The sequence below is a fragment of the Bolinopsis microptera genome, chromosome 5, assembly GCF_026151205.1.
Source record: "Bolinopsis microptera isolate Bmic1 chromosome 5, MBARI_Bmic_1.0, whole genome shotgun sequence".
Classification (NCBI taxonomy): Eukaryota; Metazoa; Ctenophora; class Tentaculata; order Lobata; family Bolinopsidae; genus Bolinopsis; species Bolinopsis microptera.
The window spans coordinates 4,809,086-4,835,150 of NC_087076.1; the positions used below are offsets into that span (position 1 = coordinate 4,809,086).

At 38.4% G+C, this 26,065-nt stretch overlaps 3 protein-coding genes across 3 annotated transcripts; 2 read left to right on the plus strand and 1 right to left on the minus strand.

The window, feature by feature from the left end:
- Window positions 1–863: 863 nt before the first annotated feature.
- LOC134815320 (phospholipase A2 group XV-like) lies at window positions 864–23,629 on the minus strand. Its single transcript, XM_063823837.1, has 9 exons — window positions 23,528–23,629; window positions 22,913–23,034; window positions 22,705–22,833; window positions 22,330–22,430; window positions 17,025–17,181; window positions 3,176–3,263; window positions 2,836–2,974; window positions 2,050–2,214; window positions 864–1,915 (listed from the first exon to the last, which is right to left on the minus strand). The coding sequence occupies exons 1-9, from the start codon at window positions 23,625–23,627 to the stop codon at window positions 1,648–1,650; spliced, it is 1,269 nt and encodes a 422-aa protein (XP_063679907.1). The 5' UTR covers window positions 23,628–23,629; the 3' UTR covers window positions 864–1,647.
- On the plus strand, window positions 4,710–13,021 carry LOC134814677 (organic cation transporter protein-like). The gene is made up of 9 exons (XM_063822844.1): window positions 4,710–4,936; window positions 10,268–10,708; window positions 10,881–11,085; window positions 11,255–11,382; window positions 11,542–11,692; window positions 12,058–12,158; window positions 12,272–12,437; window positions 12,707–12,877; window positions 13,018–13,021. Exons 1-9 carry the CDS (start codon window positions 4,717–4,719, stop codon window positions 13,019–13,021), a joined length of 1,587 nt encoding a protein of 528 aa, XP_063678914.1. The 5' UTR covers window positions 4,710–4,716.
- LOC134814663 (solute carrier family 22 member 16-like) lies at window positions 13,115–13,913 on the plus strand. The gene is made up of 3 exons (XM_063822830.1): window positions 13,115–13,301; window positions 13,436–13,587; window positions 13,726–13,913. Exons 1-3 carry the CDS (start codon window positions 13,193–13,195, stop codon window positions 13,804–13,806), a joined length of 342 nt encoding a protein of 113 aa, XP_063678900.1. The 5' UTR covers window positions 13,115–13,192; the 3' UTR covers window positions 13,807–13,913.
- Window positions 23,630–26,065: the final 2,436 nt, after the last annotated feature.

Genomic DNA, 26,065 nt, shown 5'->3' on the forward strand with positions numbered 1-26,065 from the left:
TGTAGACCTGTCAGAATTGTGTTTGATTCATGCTCGGTCCATGTGCCACATTCCATGTATCGCGTCGGGAAACCATCATGTCAACTGTCCATCTCATGAATAGTCAATAGGGTTACCATGACGGTCAATAGTCAATAGTCAATAGTCAATAGTCAATAGTCAATAGTCATAGGGTTATCAATAGGGTTATCATGACGGTATAACAAATTCATCTTTTCCGTACATTTTGAACTTCACCGATGACAGATACTGTGATGAATGAACTATGAAGCAGGCAGCAATTAAATGTCATTATTTCCGTTATTTCAACAAATTTTTTGCTTAAAACGAAAGGATTTCTACGGAATATTCGGACTATCCAGCGTAAATCTGTTGGTTGAGACGTGCACAAAAAAATGTTCCACATTATGTTCCTTGTTACATGGTTCCAAGCTTCTGGCGAACTGCCAGCAATGCATTGTACAAGCTAATCCCGTACTCACCGCTCTCTTTTGGGGAGCTATACAGTATACTACATGCAAGTTTTCAAGTTGGCTGGTTATTTGGAGGTTTGTGAGCAAAATACAGTGTTTTCGGGATAACATTATATCACCTACATTTTAGGGAGAACTTCAGTAAGCTCATGACATACGTAATATACATAATGTTTTGAATTCGACATGGGTGAATTCTATAGAAATATAACACTTTACTAAATTATGATGGTGCCATGGTATTTTAAGCACTGATGCCAGCAGTTAATCGCCTGATTTGAAATGGAGGAGAACTGACTCATGCTATTGTAACGGCATACAAGTGCTAGTCACGTGGTCAAATGTATTCTGGGAGTCACCCACCTTTTAAGATAATTAAACGAAAGAGTTTGAAATACAGTTATTTTAATTTCTGCATAAAAATAGGAACTGTAATTATCAGATTATCTAAAAGTAGGTATGAAAAGTATAAGATTCTCTACAAAAATTATCAAACTGTTTAACTATGAACTGTGAAAAATAGCTGAATAGCAATAAATTAGTTCCAACCTTTTACTTAACATTAACTGTTTTGGTACTTGTATAAGACCTAGAATACACAGTATAACACTGGCTACAGATATTTGACACTTAATCATGTGATAAGAATCCTCAGCAAAAGCGCCTAACAATTTTAAGTTTCTACCGAATATCAGAACAGCAAAACGTACAAATCTAACAAAAATTTTCAGTATCTAGAACGATTTATTCCAGTTGCAGTGCAATCCCAAACTATTGCTTTATCGTCACCGATCGGCCACTCAACCGACTAAAAGGTCACAATAAGTTTTGGAATTTGCTCAGCTTACGACGCGACAAGGGGGATAATCTAAGTTTCAAAAAAATCATGTAATCATCAAAACTACTTATATCAAACAAATTTCTGAAAAACAAAAATAAATAATTTAGAAAACAAATCTTCTTCAAACGGATCATCAACAAAATTTACAAAATATCTCAAATATTAATCAAACACATTAGCAGAACTTCATCACAGATAGTTTAATACTATGCACCCTGGAGGATCTCCAATAACCTTTATCTATGATTTTATTATTGCTTATCAAAATGAGCAGTCCATTAATCCTTTACAAATAAACAAATCCCTAAAACCTCACCAACCCCAACGTAATCCTCAAAACACTAAAGTCTTATCGTCCTCTCTGTCTTCCTCTCCCCTTCTCTCACTATTCGTCTTCGTCAGTAGATCACCAATGAACTGGATCACGTCCTTTCTCTGCAGTATCTCCAGATGCGTAGCCAGGAATCCCGTCACCGTTTTGTAACTCTTCAGTCTCTTGAACTTCTTACAGAGCTCCAGGGAGCGGAGATTGACTGTTCCGTCCCCGTCTCCGTTTACTGTAATCGGCTGGGTGTCAGGGAACTCAGAGTCATCCCCGTACCTGACAGTAAGATAGTGTTACGTTTCAGAATAATATGATGGTGTAATGTGAATCGGGTAAAGAGCAGAAAATACAAGAAAACAAAAACTGTATTCTACAGATAAAGTCTCTAAAGAACACGTTATATATATCACCTGAAATGGAGAGGAGTAGATTGATCCTTGCCGTGAATACAGTGAACATCCACCCCAATATCCTCCACAAACAGAGGTAGGTCCTTCACCAAGTCATACAGCTCGTCCCCTTTTGGGACTTTACTTTCCAAGAGTAGATCGTGGTAATCATGAGCAGTGTAGTTCCTGAAAGGAGGATTATTATTACCATCTGAAACGAGAATCACCACAGGTCAAAATCATAAAATAAGGTGCTTATATGTTCATAGTTGCAATTTTCTCAGGATGCCATTGGTTGTGGGACAGGGGGACAGTGGTTCAAGTTTTTAAGCAAATTACGAACTTAATGAAGTTAACTGTACTTTTCTATTAAAAGATACAACGTGCCAAATGTGGCAGCCACGAAGCCGCCTCGAGTACTTTAGACACCTAGCAGTGTCACTGCCCTCTGTTCACTACAATGCAGTGAACAGAGGTCGTAACGCTGCGATGAAGTCATGTGATTAAGTTATGAGAGAGTGTGAAGTTTTGTTATTAGATTTGTAATAAAAATGAAGATAAGAGAGTGCAGTGATGAACCCATGATCAAGCCTTGAAGGTACGAAATAGTGTGTATTATTTTGACATAAGACCGAGTATCCCGTATCCGTTGACACTTGACAATTTATGAATAGAATTTCGAAAGTCTCCGGCTTTAAGATTTCAAATCTAGTAATTTCAGGTATTCACTGAACGGTGCAGAACAAGGCGAAACTCAAACAGAAAGCACAGGTACATATTATATTATGAACGATTTTAAAGGCAGACCTGCCGTCAGCGTATAGAAGAGGAGTGTCCCCGAACAGGTCAGGTGACGGCATCAGCCAGAATACTGAGGGTGAAGTCCTCTCAAATTCTCTCATGGTCAGGGGATCAACAAATATCTGGGGCATTCCTTCTGTCTCTCCTGATAAGTTTTGGTTGGTTCTTCAAATAGTTGGTAATTTATTTAATCAATTTCTTGTATTATTAAGCCTTAATAGATATAAAAAGTTCAGAATTATGGAAGTTGTCATCTCGCACAAGACAAAATATCATGACCCAAATAGCGAGTGCCTTAACTAGTAATCAGTACGTGACGTTAACACTTGCTCTAACTCTACAGCACCTGATATGATAGATCTGATAGCTTTGGAAGCTCCCCCGAACACGCCAGCTAATGACACGTAACCGTCTATAAACTTGTCCTTCCACGCCTGGGATAAAGTATGTGATAATAATAACATATTATCATCGTATTAAGTATTAACTCTATGAAAACTTGAAAATTGCGCATATCCTCCTCATCTTAGCACTGAAAATTGTTGTTATCGCCAATTCTGCATAGAAATGGTAAATTTTTCAAATCAATGGCAACGAATCCTCGGAAGTGAAATAACACTTCCTTACTATACAATATAAACAATGTATCGTACAGTATACGTATAATCGTGCAACTTATATTTTCCTAAACTGAACCTTGATGTCTAGTGGCGGTATAGAGGAAATGAGGTGAATGATTTAAGTTTCACAGTTGACATAATTCAAACTTATAATAAAAATGTAAAATGTAATTCAATATTATTGTTGCAGCACATGTTGTGTAGTTGTCTGGCCCCATGATTCCCTTGCAATTAGAAAGGGCTTGGGTTATCAGAGTCAGAATTAAATAATTTTAATTCGTATTAATCAAAATTATTACAGTGAACCCTCTATATACCTGGTACCTCGATATACCGGGCGTCTTTTTTCTCCAAAGTTTTAGTCAATCAGCCCTTGTTGTACGAGAAATTTGATTTATTAAAGGTCACATTACATTTGGTGGGTGATGTAAGTACATATATATCGAGCTGTTTCCATCACAATACTACAAAATACTACATAATATCCCTGACCTGGTCCCTAATGGGGTTTTTGAGAGGCTAACGGGGGATTGGGATCACGTGAGCCACTTTGGTCTCTATACCTTCTATACCAACTAGTTTTTCAATGATCTACGGCATCAGATGATTCGTAAGAGTTCATATCAGTAAAATTTTCCATTCAATTACAGTATATAACTGTTTTAACCAAATTAAATGCGAATTAAGTATGAAGCCATGGAATGTTATTAAGTTATCCAGTCATTCTCACAGTGATTCGTAACCATGGCAGGGGTCAGATTTTGGTCTCTAGAATCAACAGAGAATAATTAAGCAAACGGTTGAATGCGTAACAGAGTTGTCTTTGGTTTCATCATATTTGTTATTTGTACTTTCTACAGTTTAACTTTCCAAATCAAATTTCTTCGCTGTGTTTTTGACTTCTGCTGAAATGATTATCGAACTACGTTATGAATACTAGCAGGAACCCGTTTAACCCCAAAGTGGTGTCAAGGGACAGTTAAATATTTATATATCTTGCGATTTTGACAAAACTTTTTGTTGGGGACTAAAGTTCTTATTCCGTGGCCAATTTTGTATTTCTTCATACTGGTCAAAAGACTGATTCGTCGTATTTATACAATTACCTATTAGTATTACAATTATTGATTAACATCATTGCATAAAGCTTAGCAGGTCAACTCTTAATATATAAGATATATAATATATATATAAGATTCGCAGTGTTCTAACCAATGAACCATTAACAACAATATGATCTAACTAAAACTTCACTTCAGAAATCAAGATGTCCGTTTCCCTCTCGACTGAGGATGTAGTGAACAGAGTGGCTGCTAAACCTTCCCTCAAATTCCTTTCAATTGTGGTTGGAATCATGTCCTTCCAGATAATGAAGGCTATGGTAGCGTACTTCCCCAACCTTGGTGGGTATATACCGTATGAAGAGTGGAGATGTGTTGTGGGGAGCATGACTTGTTACGAGAGAGTCAGCTTGTTCAAGATACAGGGTTAGTGTAAACTATTTAATTTTGCGCTATTTCGATCGTATTAAAATCAAAATTGATAGTTGAAAATCTTTGAACGTTCAAATTTACGAAATCTTAAAATCCTAAAAATTTACAGTTGAAAATATGGACGCATCGGTCTATTTCGTGCAAATATCAGGCGTATATGAACTATAAACTTATAGTACAGTCAAATCCGTCCTTATTTGAGCCTTTGTCGGACAAAATTCGCAACAAAGCGATTTTAACGGGATATGGTCGGGACAGGTCCCAGGAATCATTCCAGAAAAGTCCCAAAAAATCTGACTTGAGCAAAATCCACAATTACCATTTTTTTACCACCTTTTTACCACTTTGGTTTTCCGCAAATAAGTCACGTTCTGAATATCTTAGAAGATTCTAGTTTAAAGCAGTGTGTTTAGGAAACAAAGGAGAACAACTTTTTCTTTAACAACTTTTTCAAAAATAAATTATTTAATTAATTAATTAAATAATTAATAAATTTTCAAATATTTAAAAAATATATTTTCATAAAAAATGTTCACAATTAAATTCCACGTATATTGAACTAATTCTTATAAAAAATTTGAAAATTTTCACTTTCAATATTTTGGACTTGTAAAATTCGTAAAGAATAACTAAACCATTATTTACCACTTTTTACCACATAGGATCTCCGCTAATAAAACGACTTCTGAATGTCGTAGAAGGTTCTAGATTGAACCGATGTGTTCAAAATATAAAAGAGAACAACTTTTATTCGCCAACCTTTGGATTAGATAATTAATCGATTAATTAATTAGATGATAAGTAAATTTTTAAAAATTTCAAAAATATAATTTTTTTACCAAAAATCTTTGCCGTGACGTAAAACGTAAAATGAATTTACTTGAATAATAGAACAAACATCGTCACATAGATTAGATAACAGATAAAAAGAGATGCAGATAAATGGAATAAACGGTAAAATATCCAAATTTGTACGATACTATTATATTATAGATAATAACTATTTACACATCATCTCTCGACTTAGTGTTGTGCTTTTAAACTAGATTGTTAAACTGGTTCGTTTGGAAGCGTAAGCTTCAATATTTAATTTAAGGAATGAATCCTGGCATCACCAACCAGCGATGGAAAGTCTATCAGCTCCAACCCGATCCACACCCCTTTCTTCACCTTGACGGAAACCCACCTCAAGTCGTATCACTTAGATGCGGAGGTTCACATCCCAGGTTATACCGGCTACCGAGCGGAGCGTACCAGTCGAGCTTGTGGCGGAGCCGCTACCTATCTCCACAACTCCATCACAGAAGAAGAAACAAAGTCCTTCTCAAACTCCTACTGTGAACTTGTCGCCATCTACAGTAAAGAAGCTAACATCGTGATAGCGGGCATTTACCGGCCCCCTTCAGCTCCTTTTGACAAGTTTGATGAATGCCTCTCTACCCTCCAACAGTTCATCAACGGAATTCAACGCACCCCTGTACTGCACATTACAGGAGACTTCAACCTACCCTTTATCAACTGGACGAATTCTTCTATCGACTCAGGATGCAGTATTTCCCTTTCAGACCGACAATCAGCCCTAGCACTTCTGAACTTCAATGAAGAATGCCTGCTCCAACAAGAAGTCCTCGAGCCAACTCGCAAGAACAACATCTTAGATCTCGTTTTCTCAAACGACTCTGACTCGATCCATAGTATCTCTGTTACCAAGACAGAGTTATCAGATCATGACATTGTGAGCTGCACTCTCCTCAATCCTGAACTCCTCCTCCCCTCGCAGACTCCGGAACGGCCAGTCTTCACCCCCTCCTGCCTCCTTGATGACATTAACTTCAACTCAGCATACTGGGATGCCATTAATGCAGAACTGGTAGAAGTAGACTGGGCTTCTATCACTGACCCAAGCAACGATCAGGATACAGCTTGGACATTGTTTGAAGACAAGGTAGCGTTCATATGCTCTAAGCACGCTCCCTCGCACAGCAGAAACATCCAAGTGTCATCACAATCCTCCATTCCTAAGCCCAGAAGAGAACTTATTCGTAAGATGTAGCGAGCATGATGCTCCTGTACAAATCCTACGTACGATCTCATCTGGAATACTGCTGTCCTCTGTGGTCTCCTCACATGCAGTGCGAAATTATTAAACTCGAAGCAGTTCAACGATCCTTCACTGCTAAAATCCAGGGTCTTGGAAATCTCAACTACTGGGAACACCTCCGTCGCCTGTCTATGTACTCCCTTCAAAGGCGTCGTGAGAGATACACTATCATCCTAGTTTGGAAGATCTATAACAATCTTACTCCAAACAGTATGAACATCAACTTCCGCGAGACCTCACGATACGGAACTACGTGTATACGACCACTAGGGTCCTCCAAGTACACTAGTGTCAATAACCTGAGGTTCAACTCCTTTGCCTCTAGAGCCTCTGCAGTCTGTACTGTACAACGTGGTCCCTCCTAGCATCAAGTCCCTCCTAACCTTGACCGCTTTCAAACCTGCTCTTGATGCTTTCCTCAATGAATTCCCTGACACTCCACCATTCAACACCTGGGTACACTGGACAGAACAAGAACTCAATGCTGGAGTGGGCCGGTGGCACGTGCCTCTGACGCGCTACTACTTGGCGGTGGATATGCAAGACATTCTTGGCCTGGTAGCACTCTAGCTCGGAACCCAACCCAAGTAAGTAAGTAATAATAAAGGGCCTTTAGTAGGAGTGCATACGCTAGGGTATTGTTTCTCCGTAGCTTAGTGCACTAGATTCCCACTATAGGGATCGTGCACAAAGCCCAATTACGGTATCGTAGCACCCTGTCGCATGATTAGCGATTAGGTAATCATTGATTACCCAATCAATTTCGCTAACGAGATAAACGAATTACTTGATGACTTCGTCATTTTCAGTCTGTTTCGCGCCAATATCTTTTCAGAATTCAGATCATATTCCGAATGTAATGGCCTATTGCAATGTGCAGTTAACAGCATGTTCGCAAACACGATTATGTTGATTACAAGACTCAACGTATGTGTATTAACTCACGGCACCCCCACTCCCCCTAAACTTGGAGGATATTTTGATTTCTAAATGGTATTTAACGACCACGTTCATTCAAAACATCAGTTGCAACTGTTTAAAGTCAGGTTGTGGCAATGCTTGTTCATGCAGAAAAGCAGGAATACATTGTGGATCAACCTGCCTCAAATGTCAGGACAATTGCACCAATGTGCCAGCTGAGGACTCATAAGTATCTAGTATATATTGGTTATATAAAGTGCTGCTTCGATTTTCCAATCAATTTAATGAAAAATTGTTAATTATTCGTGTTATGCAATTTTAAAATATTTTGATCGAAAATAATTTTTATAATTTTTGAATATTTGTTAAATAATTGATTAACTGATTAATTAATTATCTAATCCAAAGGTTGGCGAATAAAAGTTGTTCTCTCTTATGTTATTAACACATCGGTTCAATCTACAACCTTCTACGACATTCAGAAGTCGTTTTATTAGCGGAGATCCAATGTGGTAAAAAGTGGTTATTCTTTACAAATTTCGAAAATTTTACAAGTCCAAAATATTGAAAGTGAAAATTTTCAAAAGTTTTATGAAAATTAGTTCATTGTACGTGTAATTTAATTGTGAACATTTTTTATGAAAATATATTTTTTAAATATTTGAAAATTTATTAATTATTTAATTAATTAATTAAATAATTTATTTTTGAAAAAGTTGTTAAAGAAAAAGTTGTTCTCCTTTGTTTCCTTAACACACTGCTTTAAACTAGCATCTTCTAGGATATTCAGAACGTGACTTGTTTGCGGAAAACCAAAGTGGTAAAAAGGTGGTAAAAAAGTGGTAATTGTGGATTTTGCTCAAGTCAGATTTTTTGGGACTTTTCTGGAATGATTCCTGGAACCTGTCCCGACCATATCCCGTTAAAATCGCTTTGTTGCAAATTTTGTCCGACAAAAAGACGGATTTGACTGTACTATTAAAGGATAAGGTTGAATCTAGGGACTCAACATTAATGATGTACGGGTATATGCCTCACAGAATGGCTAGCCTCACAGAATGGCCAAATTTGTAAATGTTTTTGTAACTAATTTGTTGTATAAGACTGGTAGGTTTTGTGGATACCATATGAAACAAAAGTCTTCTGGCAACACTTCCTGTGGTGAAATCATTAACTAGGACCACATTTTTTGGCATAAATATTACTGTTTATGTAGAAATTTTGAGCACTGAAAATTTGTTTTCAAATTTTTGAACTAAGTTTGCATTTTGGTGAGAACTTCTGGCACCAGTATGACAGAAGATGTTCAAAGAATAGTATTCATCAAACAAAACGAACATTGTTCAATGTAGGAAGAAAAAAATGCTAAAATGGATACACGCCTCACAAAATGGCCAAAATATGCCTCACAAAATTTGTTTTCAAATTTTTGAACTAAGTTTGCATTTTGGTGAGAACTTCTGGCACCAGTATGACAGAAGATGTTTAACGAATAGTATTCATTAAAAAAAACGAACATTGTTCAATATAGGAAGAAAAAAACGCTAAAATGGCTACACACCTCACAAAATGGCCAAAATATGCCTCAAAAAATGGCCAAAATTTAAAACTCCTTTTATTGATGTAGACATGTTAGTTTTGATGGTCTAAAGTATTCACAAGCTATTTATCATACAATAACACCCCAGATGGAGTGTTTTTACAGCCGAATGAAGGTTATAAATCATGAAATCAGGGAATATGAACAAAATGGCCATTTTTGGTGTAGGAAATTATGCCCTTTTTATTCAGTTCTAAGAAATTTCACCTATATGGGGGTGTTAACAAGGCATATTTATACCAGCAGCATGCCTGAAACAAGAGCCAAAGGTTTTAGAAAAATAAAATTTTCTCGTTTTCATTTTTTTTTGGCCATTTTGTGAGGCATTTTTTTTTGTTTGTGAAATAATTTTTCGCAGCTCAGTTTTTTCGTGAGTTTTAGGTTATTACCCCATTCCTTAATAGGTTTTCTAACAACGTGTGGTGATAGAAATTTAAAAAGTATCTCCATCAACAAAATTATAGAAGTTCAGATTTGGCCATTCTGTGAGGCATGTTTTTTTGGAGGAAGATTTTCCGGCCAATTTTTCTCAAAGAAAAAATTGTTATGAGATTAAATCAACCCCCGGGAAGAAAAATATGAGTGTCAACTTAGCTTCTTATGAGATAAAAACTGGAATAAAGTGTGTTTTGTGATTTTGAGAGACCTTTCTTTTTTTTGGCCATTCTGTGAGGCATATACCCGTAATGACTTTTTTTTTCAGATTACAAAGCATGGCCAGATAATAAAATGGTTGAATTGGATGACCGTTGTATGATTACAGTATCCAACATTGATACCAAACAAGCTACACTACATCTTCACGGGCACTCTGGTAACGATATAGGATCGATTAACATACAGAGAAAATCTGAGAATCTTGTTATCAGCATCTCCTCAAACTCTAGTTGTGATGATCAGAAAAAGGAACTGTGTGAGAAGGAGATAAAAGGTAAAATAATGGACCTCGACACTCTGGAGTGCACCTTACAGTTTGCAGGAACTAAAACCTCTGAAGATAGAACCACTTTGACCTGCAATGGTGTCAGGTTTGATCTGAATTCTGAGTTGGATGATGGAGAAGTCTACTCTCTGATAGATGCTGTACAAACTGTAAGGTTCATATCTGTTGAGGGGGAAGGAGAATATCAGCTTAACTGTCCTGGTACGTGTATTTTAGAACCAACAATTGAGACTATTTACTAGATCATGGTTTTCAGGTGTATATACGTATATTGGATAAGTCAAGTTCGATACTTAAAAATGAAATAATTATCAGCTGTTCATTCTTTACTCATTGACTTTCATATTAATTAAAAATTTTTTTCTGATCGCAGACCTTAAACAATACAACAAAAAGAACCTATGCGGCCCCAGCTCTGGTCTAAAAGAGCTGCTCTTAGACACCGATTTCCACTGGCACACGAAAGGTCGGTCATCGTTTGCGGTGGATTGGAATTTACATTGCGGCGGAGAGTTTCTCAGGTCACTGCTGGGATCGGTCTTCTTCGGAGGGGCCCTTCTTGGGACTTTTATAGGCGGGTAAGTTCACATTCAGTCGGTTGGAAAATTAAATTATTGAAGCCTTCACAAATAACATCTGTTTATTGCTGTCTTTCATCGTAAACACTATTCACCCAGACTGCAATTTTAAACACAGAGGAGCTAATTCAATTGGCCCATTCCCCCTCCACTAATTCTTCTTTTTCAGGAACTTGTTTGATATGATCGGTCGAAAGCTGGGGGCCTTGGTAGGCTACGGTATTGTTACAGTGTCAACCCTTATAGCTGCGTTCTCTCCTTCAATAGAATTCTTGTTTGTATGCCGCTTCTTTCAAGGTTACTACACTATACGACTATATAGTTACAGTTTTGAAGGTTCCAAATTATTTTACCAAAATAAATGAAAACATTTTGGGTAGTATAACCCGCATTGCATCAATATAACAATAACACGAGAAGATCTTTAATTAGGTTAGATCTAATTGAAATTAACAGGAGCGGGTGTTTACATTGGATCAACAGGAGGTTTTGTATTATTGCTGGAGTACACAGCCTCTAAATACAGACTTCAAGCCAACGTTGGTGTTCAGTTGGCATTCGGAGTAGGGTATCTCGTCAACACTTTCTTTGCCTACTTCATCAAGGAGTAAGTTACATTTTATATCTTAAATAGTTAAATCTGGACAATCAGGTGCACCAGCAGCTCTGCAATCATCGTTGAGCTGGAGGGCCAGAAGATCTCATAAACAAAGATACTGACATAATATCAAGTATTTTCGTGCGTAACAACACAAGCTTGTTATTCCACTAAATAAACCTAACCTTATTAGGGGTCGTTCACATACTACGTTATCATTTTTTGGACAATTTTTAACCCCCCTCCGTAATCAGTTTTACACATAGCTATTGTGTCAAAATTACACTAGCGTAATCATATGAAAACCCCCTCCCTCCTCGGCTGATTACGTAATATGTGAACGACCCCTTATGTCTTTATGTATAATATCACAGTTGGCACTGGCTGGTAGCAGTTGATGGAATATTGTTTGTGCTGGCTGTTATTCCCCTGTTATTGATGCCGGATTCTCCGAGGTACTTCCTCGTCAATAAAAGTAAGTGGAAAAAAGCTTGAATATGTCCGAGTAGTTGATGGAGATTTATATAATATGTCTTTCAGAAGTTTTAACAAAAGATGTTTATAATGTTTATAATTCTTGTTTGATAGGAGACGAGGAAAAAGCAAAAGAGAGTCTCAAATGGTTGGCAAAGATCAATGGGAGTGATTTTGATATTGATACAGTCATATTAAACGACGTTGAGTTGACAGCCGAAAAGACCCAAGCACCAGAGCCAACATTTTTAGAGGCGATGAAAGATTTTATGAAGTACAAGTAGGTAACATTTTGTCTAAATCATATTAGTATGTAATTAAATTATCTTCCGGATCGATTTTTGCAACAAATAACAAAAGCAGCAAACTGCTTGCATTACACACGTGCCATTTTTATACTACTCTGTAACTGACAATAATTAATTCTGACCGCCCTTTACCTATCCTGATTCCTGTTTACCCCAATGAAAACACTAATGAGATCTCAATGATAAATGTTACCCTTGATAACCACCAGTTTTGATCCTCTAATAACCAGAGACCTTCCAGAGAACTACTAGTCCAACTGGGGATACAGATGTGGTTGTGGCTGGTGGCAGGCTTCCTCTACTACGGCTTCAGCTTCAGCTGGTCAGAGTTGGGTAACAACATCTACATCAGTTACCTGTTCGCGGCTGTTGGAGAGATTATCGCATATTTGGGTATGGGATTCCCTTTTAGGTATTTGGGGAGGAGAATATCAATCATTATATATTACTTAGTCGGTAAGTGAACTCAACTGAGAGCAGTTTTAATTGTGATCATTCGGATCTTATTTTAAATCTTTTTTTTCAGTTCTCACTCATCCTTATTCCTTGAAGTTGATTTGATATGTAGAGTGCAGACCCACTATAAATCATGCCTGCAGTTAAAACTGGACTGCTTGTCTAATATAAACATATTATTTCAGCCAGTGGAACATTCCTGGTGGCCCTTATCCCCTTACAACTGAGTTCCTCCTTCTCATTAGAGCAGCTGAGCTGTCTGATTGGAAGTATGTTTGTAGCTGCCACCTTCTGTGGTATCTACTTGTACACCATGGAGCTTGCTCCAACTTCTCACAGAGGCAAGATGCTGGGTTACAGCTCCTTTGCTGCAAGGATAGGTAAGTTCTTGTAGAATAAATATTTGTTTAATTTAGAGATGCAATTGATATTCATATAATCTAGGCTTTCTGTCCATATTATCAAAGTGGCAGATATTCATAACAGTTTAATTCATGGTGACACTCTCCGTCAGGATCGTTCTGTGGTCCCCAAGCGTCCCTGTTGTTCTCCTGGAACAAGCCCGGAACTCTGATACTGTTCGCAGTACTAGCTGCATCAGCTGGACTGCTCTGTTACAGATTACCGGACACTAAGGATGTTCCTACTCCTAGCACTGCAGCCGAGGTGAGCATATTATTTTATCTGGTATTCATTATAACTCTTCCTATGATCAGATTTTTTTATACGCTATTTTTACACGGTGTCATCAATATGCATAACTTCAAGATAAAAATCCCATTCAAAGTTTAAATTCTGTTTTAGGTACAACGACGAAAAGATGAGAAAGATGGCAGGGTACAAGCTACTGTGGTAGAAAACAAATATGCTGCTGAACTGCCCTAATTGCAGTTTCAATTATCTGTCTCACGTGACGAGACTGTATTTAGGAAACTGTGTTATGTGGGGAAACTAACCGTTCTCTAGATTTTACTATCAACAAGACTGTAGTAATGAAGCTTACAGGGTTAATTTACAGTCCATAACAATTGTGACTTAAATATAAACTAATCGATTCTTTGTTAAGTATGCATTGTTTCGATGTTTTGGTTGATTTCTCAGTATTTTTTTCTCGGCTAATACTGCCCTATCTACCTTAGCCTCAACTACTTGCCGTAACAACTCTCTTCTGAACTGGTAGTTCCACTGGAGAGCCTCTCAGTACTGGTGAGATTTATACCGCTCACTGGAGAGCCTCTCAGTACTGGTGGCATTTATACCGCTCACTGGAGAGTCTCTCAGTACTGGTGGCATTTATACCGCTCACTGGAAAGCCTTTAAGTACTGGTGGCATTTATACCGCTCACTGGAGAGCCTCTCAGTACTGGTGGGATTTATACCGCTCACTGGAGAGCCTCTCAGTACTGGTGGGATTTATACCGCTCACTGGAGAGCCTCTCAGTACTGGTGGGATTTATACCGCTCACTGGAGAGCCTCTCAGTACTGGTGGAATTTATACCGCAGACCGCTCACTGGAGAGCCTCTCAGCTGTACTGGTGGGATTTATACCGCTCACTGGAGAGCCTCTCAGTACTGGTGGCATAGATTTTTGATTTAGGCCTCCAACAAAATTTGGCGGCCAAATTCCAAAATTTTATTACAGAAATTCAGAATTTGGCCGCCAAATTTTTTTTGAGGCCTAAATCAAAAATCTGTTCTTAAAATAAGGTCGAAATGCGATTTCGAGTCGATTCCGAAAATTTCATGCAAAAATTATCAAAACTGATTGAGTTGTTACAGTTTTAATGAGATCAATTCCGCGAATATCGCGAACCAAGATACGGGCAATTTAGTTCATTTTTTGTGGTTTTTTCGCCATAGTATCCACATTTAAACAGATATAAAGCTATAACTTACAGCGAATATGTAGTTTAGGCTTACCTTTCATATAAAGTAAGTTTCATTCAAAAATATTGATATTTGACCAATTTATGGGACGAAATCTACCAAATTTGGTGCGTATGCCCAAATATGGGCATATGGTTTTTGGCTCATAACTCAGTCATTTTTTGTCCAATCTTGATGAAATTGCATATACGAGTTCAGGAGACCACTAGCTACAAGTAGAGCACCATAAACCTGGGTTTGGCAGTTGGGGTCCGGGACCCCCTCAAAAGTTCGGTCACTGGTCCTAGTTTGTTGCCCTCCCCCCCCCCTATCGAATACTATTACTATATTACCCAGAGATCACCAACTCAGTTATGAAACAGTTGCAATTAAAAATCATTCAAACGTTCGAAATTAAAGCGTCATAAAAGCATTAAATATATAGCTAATCCAAATGTTCTTGACCACCGTTATCAAAGGCTCATCAGAAAGATGGAAAGAATTGCTAGGAGCACCAACAATGCCACGGTCATAGAAGTTTCAGAGCTTTTTAAATCCCTCTGTACCTGATCAGAAACATTCTGTACCATATTTGGAGAAGTCTGTGCCAATGACACAAAGACCCCTCCTGGCAATGACTGACACACTAACGGGGTCCTGGAGCTTGAGCAATTTGTCGTGAATTCTTGGTCGTATATTCCTGGGGCTACCTTCACTCCAAACCCTTTGTTGCAAGTAACTGTGATGATCTCTCCTGGTAGGAAAAATGGAACTTTCTCCCCATGCAAAATACTCCCTTCTGTCACACTGATCTCCTTGCAAGGGAAATTTTGAAGCTTTTCAAGATCGTTGCCAGTTATATTATCGATGGAGGACAATGATATTCTGTTCAGCCAGTTGAGGGAAGTACTGTCGGGTAGAATGAGAGGAAAAAAGGCTTCACGGCGTCTGAGTGACCATGCACCATTCAGTTCTAGGCACATGAGAAGCTTCTGACTGAGGTCACTTCCATTCTCACTACCATTTGCACAAGCCTGTAAGAATACTGTACGGGATATCGAATGGGTTATGCTCCTATCTATCTGCACGGCTGAGAAGCACATGTTCCCTTGGTCCATCTTCACCTTCACCACGTCACACCCAAAATAACCTGACACACCCTCCTCAACCAGGATAACTTCCCACTGCTGCGCTGTCTCGCAGGCTGAACTCCAGTACAGCTGATATCCAAGGGAGGCGGATTGTTCGGTTTCCGTGAAGTTTACCTCCACACACCTGTATGAATCGCTCCTCTGGAAAACCGTGAAAGACTTTTCTGCGTTTAACCTATCCTGTTCGGTCATGTTTATCTCGGACAACTCTGAAAGTGGATCATCACAGTCTTTCAGCCTGAATATAAAATGGGATGCATTGTCGGTCTCGTAGATCAGGCTGCTCCCCTCTTCCCGGTACAAAGAGCACTCAGACGGCCGATCTAGGTTGAACGAGAACGTCTCACATTCGGCTTCATACTTGCAGTATTCCTGGCATTCGTTTCCGGGAGTAACATTAAACTGCATGAACGGCTCCGACTTTATGACAACGTTGTGTGTGACACAGTTGTGGTTTCTCTTCAAAGTGTATACGACAGAGAGTAGGCTTATTATAGCTGTTGCAACGATTGCAAGTTTCTTGTACGACATTTAAGTTCACGAAAATAGTATTTAAAGTTTTAAAAATGGGGTTCTAAAATATTTATTGCAGTGCTAAAGTCTAAATATAGTTTGCAGGTGTCACGTGTGTTTGAGTCTTTCCACGTGACATGGTCCGCTCCATTTGTCATTGTTCACGATCAAACAGATTCTGAGCCTTCAAAGTTAGATAAAAAGATTTCAAACCGTCCATTATGTAAAGTAACGGGTATTATTCAAATTTGAAGACTTTGCACTACAAAGTTTGATAAAAGGGTCTTAGCACAAGCATTATTGAAAATACCTTGTAGTATTCAAAATGATATAAAGGAAGCCCTTGACAGTGTGCCTGGCAACTTCCCAGGCGACATGGGGCAGTCCGGTCTATTGTTCAACAATCACATTATATATATAACTAGTAACTACTACACAGGGAAAAGATCTTGAAAAGGGTCACATATTTTGTTTTATTCAAAATATCATAAATATGACGTGTATCCCCAGCCATTTCAAAAAGGGCTTGGCTGAAAAGACTGCAGGTTAGCACTTCACAGCTGATAACTAACCTGATCCTGCTTAGTAAGGAAGTTGACGATATAAGGATTACCCATACTGTGAGCCACCAACATAACCGGTGTGTTCCCGTTCAGTTCATACGTCTCTTCCACCAGGTATCTGAGTTTTATAAAGTACTCCTGTCCTACCTTTGTGTTGGGCGTGTATCTGAGAATGTGAACATTAACAACAGTGAGGAGTGTTAATGAGGCCGGGGGGTCTTCATCAAAATTATCTCGAAATTGACTTCATAGTTGTTTCTGATAGAGGGGAGTGATATCTATCAGTTGTTTCTGGTCTCATGGAAAAATATTGTTCCTAGCCGAAATTATCGCCTGTCAAAGGTCAGCGCTTATGTGTAATTGTATTGCGTGAGCGATTTTCAATCACGCGTTCTGAAAATCGAGTCTAAAAATCTATCTCCTCCTACATTTTTAGAGCAATCACCCTCAAAAGTTCAGGATATGTTCTAAGGATCATTTAGAAGATTTGACTCAAGCCCAATATTGAGATATGTCTTAAATTTTTATTTGATTTTGAAAATCTTGGACCTCAAAAAATCTTCAAAAAACAAGGTTCAAGATTTTCAAAATCGAATAAACAATTTTTAAAGGCATATCTCAAAATTCGGTTCGACCGGCGATAATTTCGGCAAGGGGCAATATTTTACCATGGGATCAAAAGCAGCTGATAGATATCACTCCCCCCTATCAGAAACAACTATAAAGTCAATTTCGATAGAATTTTGAATTTTGGTGAAAGGACCAGTTAACTCAAAAAAAGTGATCCTCATATTTTGACAGATTGTGACATATAGCAAACTGAGCAACGAGTCGAAATTCCTAAATCTCTAATTGCTCTCTAACGCGTGTAAATAGCGTTTGTATTATTTTGGTGATGACGTCCCTGGCGCGCGCAGAGGAGCTCGCGACTCGCGAGACTGTATTTTACAGGTAGAAAATGGACATAATACACAACTTTAGAGTAAGACAATAAAAATAACGCAATTAACCGGCATCTATTTATCTAAAATTAAGCTGTTAGTGTTCATGATCAACCTATGGCGACAATGTTTTACGTGAAATGTAAAAATCAGGAGTAATATAAAAAGTGTATTCTTAAACTAAAGTGCTAGCTCATAGCACTGTTTAGATTAACGTTTGTCGTTTAGCCATCTCAGAATCAATCGTGCCGTAATATATGGCCAAAGAATAATAGGGTCTTGAAAATTCTATAGTTGTTCAGTGGGTCGATTGACTGAACACGTTTGCACTTAATGGTATTTAATTTTACCAGTAGTTTATTCATGGTATGTACCGATGATAATACAATTAGGATGACAACTAGGTAAGTCAAACTCAAAACACACCGTACACTCCTATCAGTATTTGGTAGCCCGGGTATTTTTGGCGGGAATTCGGTTCCCACGGCACCGTTATGATAGGAGCTACTACTACTAGCTCCAATCGGAACGGCCATAAAACCCAGACTTCTTGTCTCCTGTACTGTCTGGCACGTGCTGATTAAAGTACAAAATTTCGCTACATGCTATAAATATAATTGCTCTCGGAACAAACTCTTTTAGGACAGCGGATCAGTCGACTGCTCGCATTCTTCCGAACAACTGTAATATTATATTACAACGTTACACTCTGATCAGTTATTTTTAATATATAGTACATTATTGAGCGAGTATAGTAGATCAAGTAAAAAGTTGAAGTTTCACATATGACATAACCCTGACCCTTTTATCCGTTCATATATTATTACATAGTACATACAGATCAAAGATTTAGGCCTTTATATAGACTTTGAAATTATAAGTAGCTAATAAACTTTTAACATTTTGAAAATGTCTTGGTTTTAGGAGTAGGAGTCTGAGTAGTAAGGAAGATTACGTACTACATTTACCAATGGCTGATGACTTGGACAAAAATTCCACTGAGCATGAAGTGCAACGTGACTCAAGCTCTGCAGAAGTAACTTCTGATTCAAGTAGTGAGGAGTAAGGTTTTTTTTTTACATATGTCCCAGACCCATAGCTAGATCTGTGAATTTTAGGCAGACCCACTCGACAGCGGCCAAATTTTGCGCATTATGAGCCCCCAGCCTTATACACTTGCGGTACTTTTGTGATCCCCTTCTATGCCTCCCAATTATATTATCATCTCGTAACTTCATATTGAAGATTCCGTTATTCATTTATAGATTAATTTTTTCGATTCCAAATAACCGAAATTATAATTAAAACATTGTATTTCAATCAACCATCAATTTTGTTTATTTATTAAGTTATAAAAGTGTACAACTACAAGATGTACAGAAGTTGTTGTACAATGAAAACTCTAAAATAATGAAAACAACTTTTTTAAACAAACACAGGCACGTAGCCAGGATTTTTCGTTGGGGGGCCTACGGCGAGCAAAGCGAGCCGACGCATCCAACCCAGCTGCCCAGCGAGCAAGCTACGGCAGGGGCCTGGGGGCGCAGCCCCCAGCGGGGTCCAGGGGCAGAGCCCCTCGGGAAAAATTTTGAGAAATAGGGTGTTTTAGACGACATTTGGTGCATTAAAGAAATTTTTAGGACAGCAATAATCAGACATCACAATAATACAAAGTTGGGGGTCCAAAGTTACAATATTAATGCTGTGGTACTACTGTTCTTTAATTTTTCGCTGAAAATTAAGCACTAAGAATATGCCAAAATGTCTTACCAGTCCCTACCGAACTCAGTACTTGTCACATTGAATGGAATAAGTACATTGTATAGTGGGATTTGGGAATAATTTACGAAATGCTGAAGTCGATTGCCTGCCGTTTAAACAGTACAGACTGCTTGAGTCATAAACACAGCCCAGTTACCAGGCGACCATGGGGACTAGAGGGCTTATTTTTTTCTGGGGTTCAATTTTTCCGGGGGGGGGGGGGGCTGCAGCCCCCTGCCCCCCCCCCCCCCCCCCTGGCTACGTGCCTGCATTCTGGTTGCCAGACCCACTCTTCTAGAGTGCAGACCCTACCATTTTGGTTGCCAGACCCGCTCTTCTAGAGTGAAGACCCACCATTCTGGTTGCCAGATCAGACCCACTATTCTAGAGTCCAGACCCACAATTCTGGTTGCCATATCTCCTATATTCTAGTTTATAGACCCCCAATTCTGGTTGCCAGATCCACTCTTCTAGATTGCAGACCCACCATTCTGATTGCCAGACCCACTCTTCTCTTGAGTGCAGACCTACCATTCTGGTTGCCAGAACCACTCTTCTAGAGTGATGACCCACCATTTGGGTTGCCAGACCCACTATTCTAGAGTCCAGACCCACAATTCTGGTTACCATATCTCCTTTATTCTAGTTTATAGACCCCCAATTCTGGTTGACAGATCCACTTTTCTAGAGTGTAGACTTGCCATTCTTGTTGCCAGACCCAATCTTCTAGAGTGAAGACCCACTATTCTAGAATGCAGCCCACCATTCTAGAGTGAAGACCCACCATTCGGGTTGCCAGACCCACTATTCTAGAGTCCAGACCCACAATTCTTGTTGCCATATCTCCTATATTCTAGTTTATAGACCCCCAATTCTGGTTGCCAGATCCACTCTTCTAGATTGCAGACCCACCATTCTGATTGCCAGACCCACTCTTCTAGAGTGCAGACCCACCATTCTAGAGTGAAGACCCACTCTTCTAGGGCGAAGACCCACCATTCTGGTTGCCAGACCCACTATTTAACTGTTGCCTGGTATTATCATAGTTACTATTATATTGGTTTTTTAAATTTATAGAACACTGCAGCAATAATAAGTACTTTAATTTGGAGAAGGGCAACAGGGGCAATCACATAATTTTCAACAAACGAAGATTATCTAATTTTTGCATAAATTTTTCTCGTCATGTGACAACCCCCCCCCGGCCCCCCTGAAAAACTCATCGGATTTTCGCTTCCCGCGAACATGATTTTTTCTGAAAATTTTTGTCAAGCTAGATCTGTAAATATATCAAATATGTTAAAAAAAAACCTTAGTGAGGAGGAAAACGAGAACATTCCGGATGACTGTGGGGTGATCAACAATTCAACGTCCATCATGTACAGTTTGGCATTTGACCCCTATCGGCTAGATCTCAGTGACCATGATAGCGACCAAGAACTTTGTAAAGAGCAGGACTGTGACACAGATGAAGAGGACGATGACGTAGAAAATAGGTTGTGTGCTCCCGTTAGTGTTCACTCAAAAGATTGGTGTATTTGTGAGAAATGTGGAACACTAACTGAAGGGGAAGTTTCCTACTGTTGCTCTGACGTTAGCGTTGTTCGAGACATGATGGAAACAGAAAATCAATTTGTATAACTGAACACAGCAAATTTTTCAATTTTATTTTAAATAGAGACGCATAAGAAATGGCCACATATGGTCACAAAATTATTAGTTATCCGGATAGAGATGACCAGGAGAGTTTCCACCAACTTTTACGCCATACAGCTTATCTAGATCCTTTCTAAATTTGTTAGAGTTTCATGGACTGGGGAAAAAGCAATAAGAAGCAAATATCCGAACATTTCAAACAAGTACGTGGGTTTTAAAGAAAGCGAATTTTCATCTCAATCCAACTGTAATACGCTTCAACAATTCTAGTTTCTATGCATTTGTAGTACTTACCCTACTTAGTGATCGTCAATGTCTATTTGTAGTTCAATTCACTTAGAAATTCACATATTATTATGATTTGTTATTTATTCGAATAAAAGTTTCTACTTGAATCATATACTTGGCTGAAAACAACAACAACAACAAGGTGTTAGCCAAAACTATAAGGATTTTGGAGAACTAGGGAAATAGTCATAATTCTAAAATTTGAGTGAGTTACATGTGTTTTATTGACAATGATAAACATTTGCAATGTATTATGCTATGCAAGCGCGCGCTGAGGGACTTAGTGACGTCACGAGGCCACAGCTTATTAATGCAATAACACACGTTACACGTACGCTAGAGAGTTGGTTCTTTCGGCGATACGATTTTTTACGAGTTTGTCACAGCTGATTTAAATCTTAGCCAAATTGGAGACTACAAAAAATTTGAGTTAACTGGTCCTTTAATCAAACTTCAAACTCAGGTAATGTAACAGATAAAACATAGACTCAAGTCAAAGTTTTACTATGAAATTAAAATACAACGACTAATGAAAAGAAGAATAGATATTCTATATATTCATCATAAACGATAATTAGGTATTAAATATTAATTGCAATGATTAATTGTATTTTTATGGTGTTCAACACAATCAAAGGATCGAGGTAGTACATACGCAAGATTAGAACCTGAAATCATACGGAGCCCCCCTGATACTGATGCCACGTGTGTAACCTGGTAGTTTCTCTATACCAATTATCAGCTTCTCAAACTGGACTACGAACTGGTGCTGAGAGAATAACACGTGAGAGAAGAAAACTAGAACCACGTGATGTTTCTAAGCAGAACGTCTTCTTTCTGATCAACAAAAAGCTAGGCCAGTTTCCTGGGAATCTGGGCAACACTAAATTTCAAGCATTATTTTAAAAAGCAAAAGATGGCTGTTTTGTTATACAGTACTTACAGGTTATGTATGAACGATCATTCTTGAAAAACTGAGATCATAAATACCCGAGCTTTAATAGGTACATAATAATATGTATATTATTTATAGAACTTATTACCTCGTCCAAATATCCTATGCCGTCAGTGTAACCAAAATCGTTTACTTTTGTCTGCACGCCAGCCCTGTTTTTTATGTCACTCACGTCAGATATGTCTAATCGAAACGTGTCTGTCCAGCAACTTATCGTCTGAGAAATGATATTTATCGTCTAAGAAATGATAAATGAAATTAATAAAATGAGTAAAATCAACTATTCTCATACATACAGGAGGGAGCATGCAGTCGATACAAAGCCACAGAAGAGTCCAACCCCCACTGTCCTTGGTGCAGTAGTAATGTGGGGCACTGTCCTTCACATACCATCCATCTATCTGACTCCCACAAATACCTGTCATTTTGTAAATTAATGAATATTTTTTTATGGGATAAAGTAAATAACAGAAAATCTCTGATAGTTTGTGCTTCTCTCCAGTAGCGGCCATCTTGGAGGGGGGGGGGGGGCGCCAAATCGTCGTTTGAATGTAGGACAATTTTGAAAAACTTTACTACAGTACTAGCAAAACTGTGCGTTTTGATCTAGAAACACATTTTTTAGAGATTTTGCCAGAGTATCCTCACCTAATTTGTCTAACTTAGGGAGGGGCGCCTAAAAGGGGAGGGGGCACCAATAGAGGGGCGCTTTTTCGGGATGGGGGGGGGGGGGGGGGGGCACCAACATGTAACGTTACGCCACTGCTTCTCTCTGGCAATTTGATACACATGAGTATTACACACATAATATTAAACTTTACGACAATATGGTTCAAAAATCTGTTGTGGATTTTATGTAGCAAGTTGAGATGGTACTAGAGCAATGAAATATTAAATTCATATAAAATCACCTGGTACCAAGATTACAGGTGTAACAGTGTCGTTACCAGATTTTGGAAGGGATTCTGAGGGATTTAATAACAGACTAGTCACGAGGAACACTAAAAACATTCTCACCTAAGGGATATAAAAGTATAATGGGTGTGCTAAGTGCATAAAATGGGGGTCATGCATAAATATAAACTCATACTCAGACTGTGAAATTATCTTACGATTTTACGTACTAACTTTTTAAGTAGGTACTGTTGACGTCTGGTATTCATAAAGTTTCAAATAATTACTAGCCTGAGTACATTCTCTTGAGTAAATACTCAAAATTTGAACTAGTACTCAAATTGGTATTCATGAAGTTAATAAATGTTCAAAAGAAGTACTCAAAAAATAAGTATTCAAACCAATTATTTACAGAATGTACACACATATATATTTTGATCGATTTTAGTGAAAATATTTAATTTTTTCGGGAAATCAGACTGGTTGAAAGAGCCACAGAAAGGAGAAATGACAAAAGTAAACGTAATTGAATAATTCTCACTCCATAACCACTCAATCACAATATGATCCATGCACTCCAGTTCTGCTCTCCCACAAACTGATCAACAAACAATTATCACAAGATCAAGTTGATGGGTGTGAGACTGACATTGTCTCTAAGGAGTTCATGAGACTAAAATATCTACTCTCTCAGGACTTCTTAAAAGAAAGCCATTGAAATTTTAAATCATTGATAGATTTGGTTTACATTACAGTGAAGCGTAAATTTACATGATTTACAGTGAAACAAATTTTTTCCCGATCCATGACTCAAAGTGCCGAAGGCACAAAAGAGTCAAGGACAAGGGTTAGCGAACGAGGTTTTTTTTGTATATGGTAGCTTTCGTCCGTGCCTGCGTGCGAGCGTACGTGTCGCCCACGTGTCTGCCTGCGCAAAGTTATTTTGCGCGAAAATCTGAATTAAACATTTGTTGGCGCGCTGTGCTGAAATGTTCAAGTACATTGTTAATTTCACCATGTACGCATCCCGCTAGGGACTAATAGATAGCATAGTATTATTATTTTGAGTTAGTATTATTATTTTGCACAGATCCGTGTCAGGTTGCATAAACAATAAACATATGGTTACATAGAAATATACACGATTTTCAAATTAAATATGGAATTATATCAACTGGGCGGCGCTCGGCCTGTCACTCCGCCATATCTGCATGCTTATAAACAGTAAAGACTGGGGTCCCCAGGTGGTATGGAATATGATCAAATACTCAATCACGGATCGGGAAATTGAGCGGCCATCCACAAAAGAAAAGCGGCCGCATTTCTTGTTAATTGTAATAATGCCCTGATTTTAGAGAATACGCTGGTAAAATCTCAAAAAAGTGTGTTTCTAGAGCATAAACACTAACATGGATTAGATAGAACAGCTGGAGGCACAAGTTGGTGTTACTGGGCGGCGCTCAGCCTGTCATTCCGCTGAATTTCTATGTTTATGAACATTATAGCCAGGGGTCCCCAGGTGAAAGTTGGTGGTGAACCGCAATTTAAAGTTGTATCGTGTGTACTGGTTCTTATATAAGTCAATGGAACAAGAAATTCTTCAATGACACAAGAGTGAAACAAATTTTTTTAGTGAAACAAGAAATTTAATTTTCAGCACATTTTACAGAATAAAAAGATGTAAAACAATTCATAAAAATATAATGCTCATTTCGTGTATGAATTTTTGTCCTTGACTGTTAGTTTGATTTTGAAGGGACAGGTAACTAACGGGGCAATGAATGTGCGTGCCTGAAAGATTTTGCACACATCAAAACACTAGTTCAGTTGAGTTTTTAGAGACAAGGCTCATATTAGTATAGGGTCAGAAGAAAATTGTTAGCAGACATTAGGGGTTCTGTTTATATTTGTTACTATGGGTTGCAGTCTTGTTGTGACAGAAAGTCTACACTATATAGTATGCTTAAGATTATATTGTATATACCACTCTCAATACCAGCAGAGATGCTGGGAAAGCGGTCAAAAGTGCCATTAGCCTGTCAAATGCAAAGAGACATGAATCTCTCAAAAACCAGCTGATGAACGATCTACCACCTTTGATCAGTGAGAAGATCCCACATGCATGTGAAAAAGGTAGATCAAGCTGGCTGACCGGACTACCTTATGAGAAGTACGGATTTGTCTTGAACAAGCAAGGGTTCAAAGACGCTATAGCACTGAGATACACTCTACTATACCCATTGCCAACATAGCCAAGAAATGCATTTGTGGCAAAAATAACACCTACAACCACATTCTCATTTGCAAGAAAGGAGGTTTTGTCAACAGCAGACACAACCGACTGAGAGACACCATTGCAAGCATTCTTAAAAAATCTGTAATGAGGTTGTTGTAGAGCCCACACTCCAGCCTGAGGCTTCTTTGTCATACGTTGTATGACCCGCCGCGCACGAAGTGCGCGGCTCCCCCTGTATCGTCGAAGACGATACAGTGAAGCGATATAGTGAAGCGACAGTGCATGGGGGTTACCACGTGATACAAAGGCTTCTCACAGC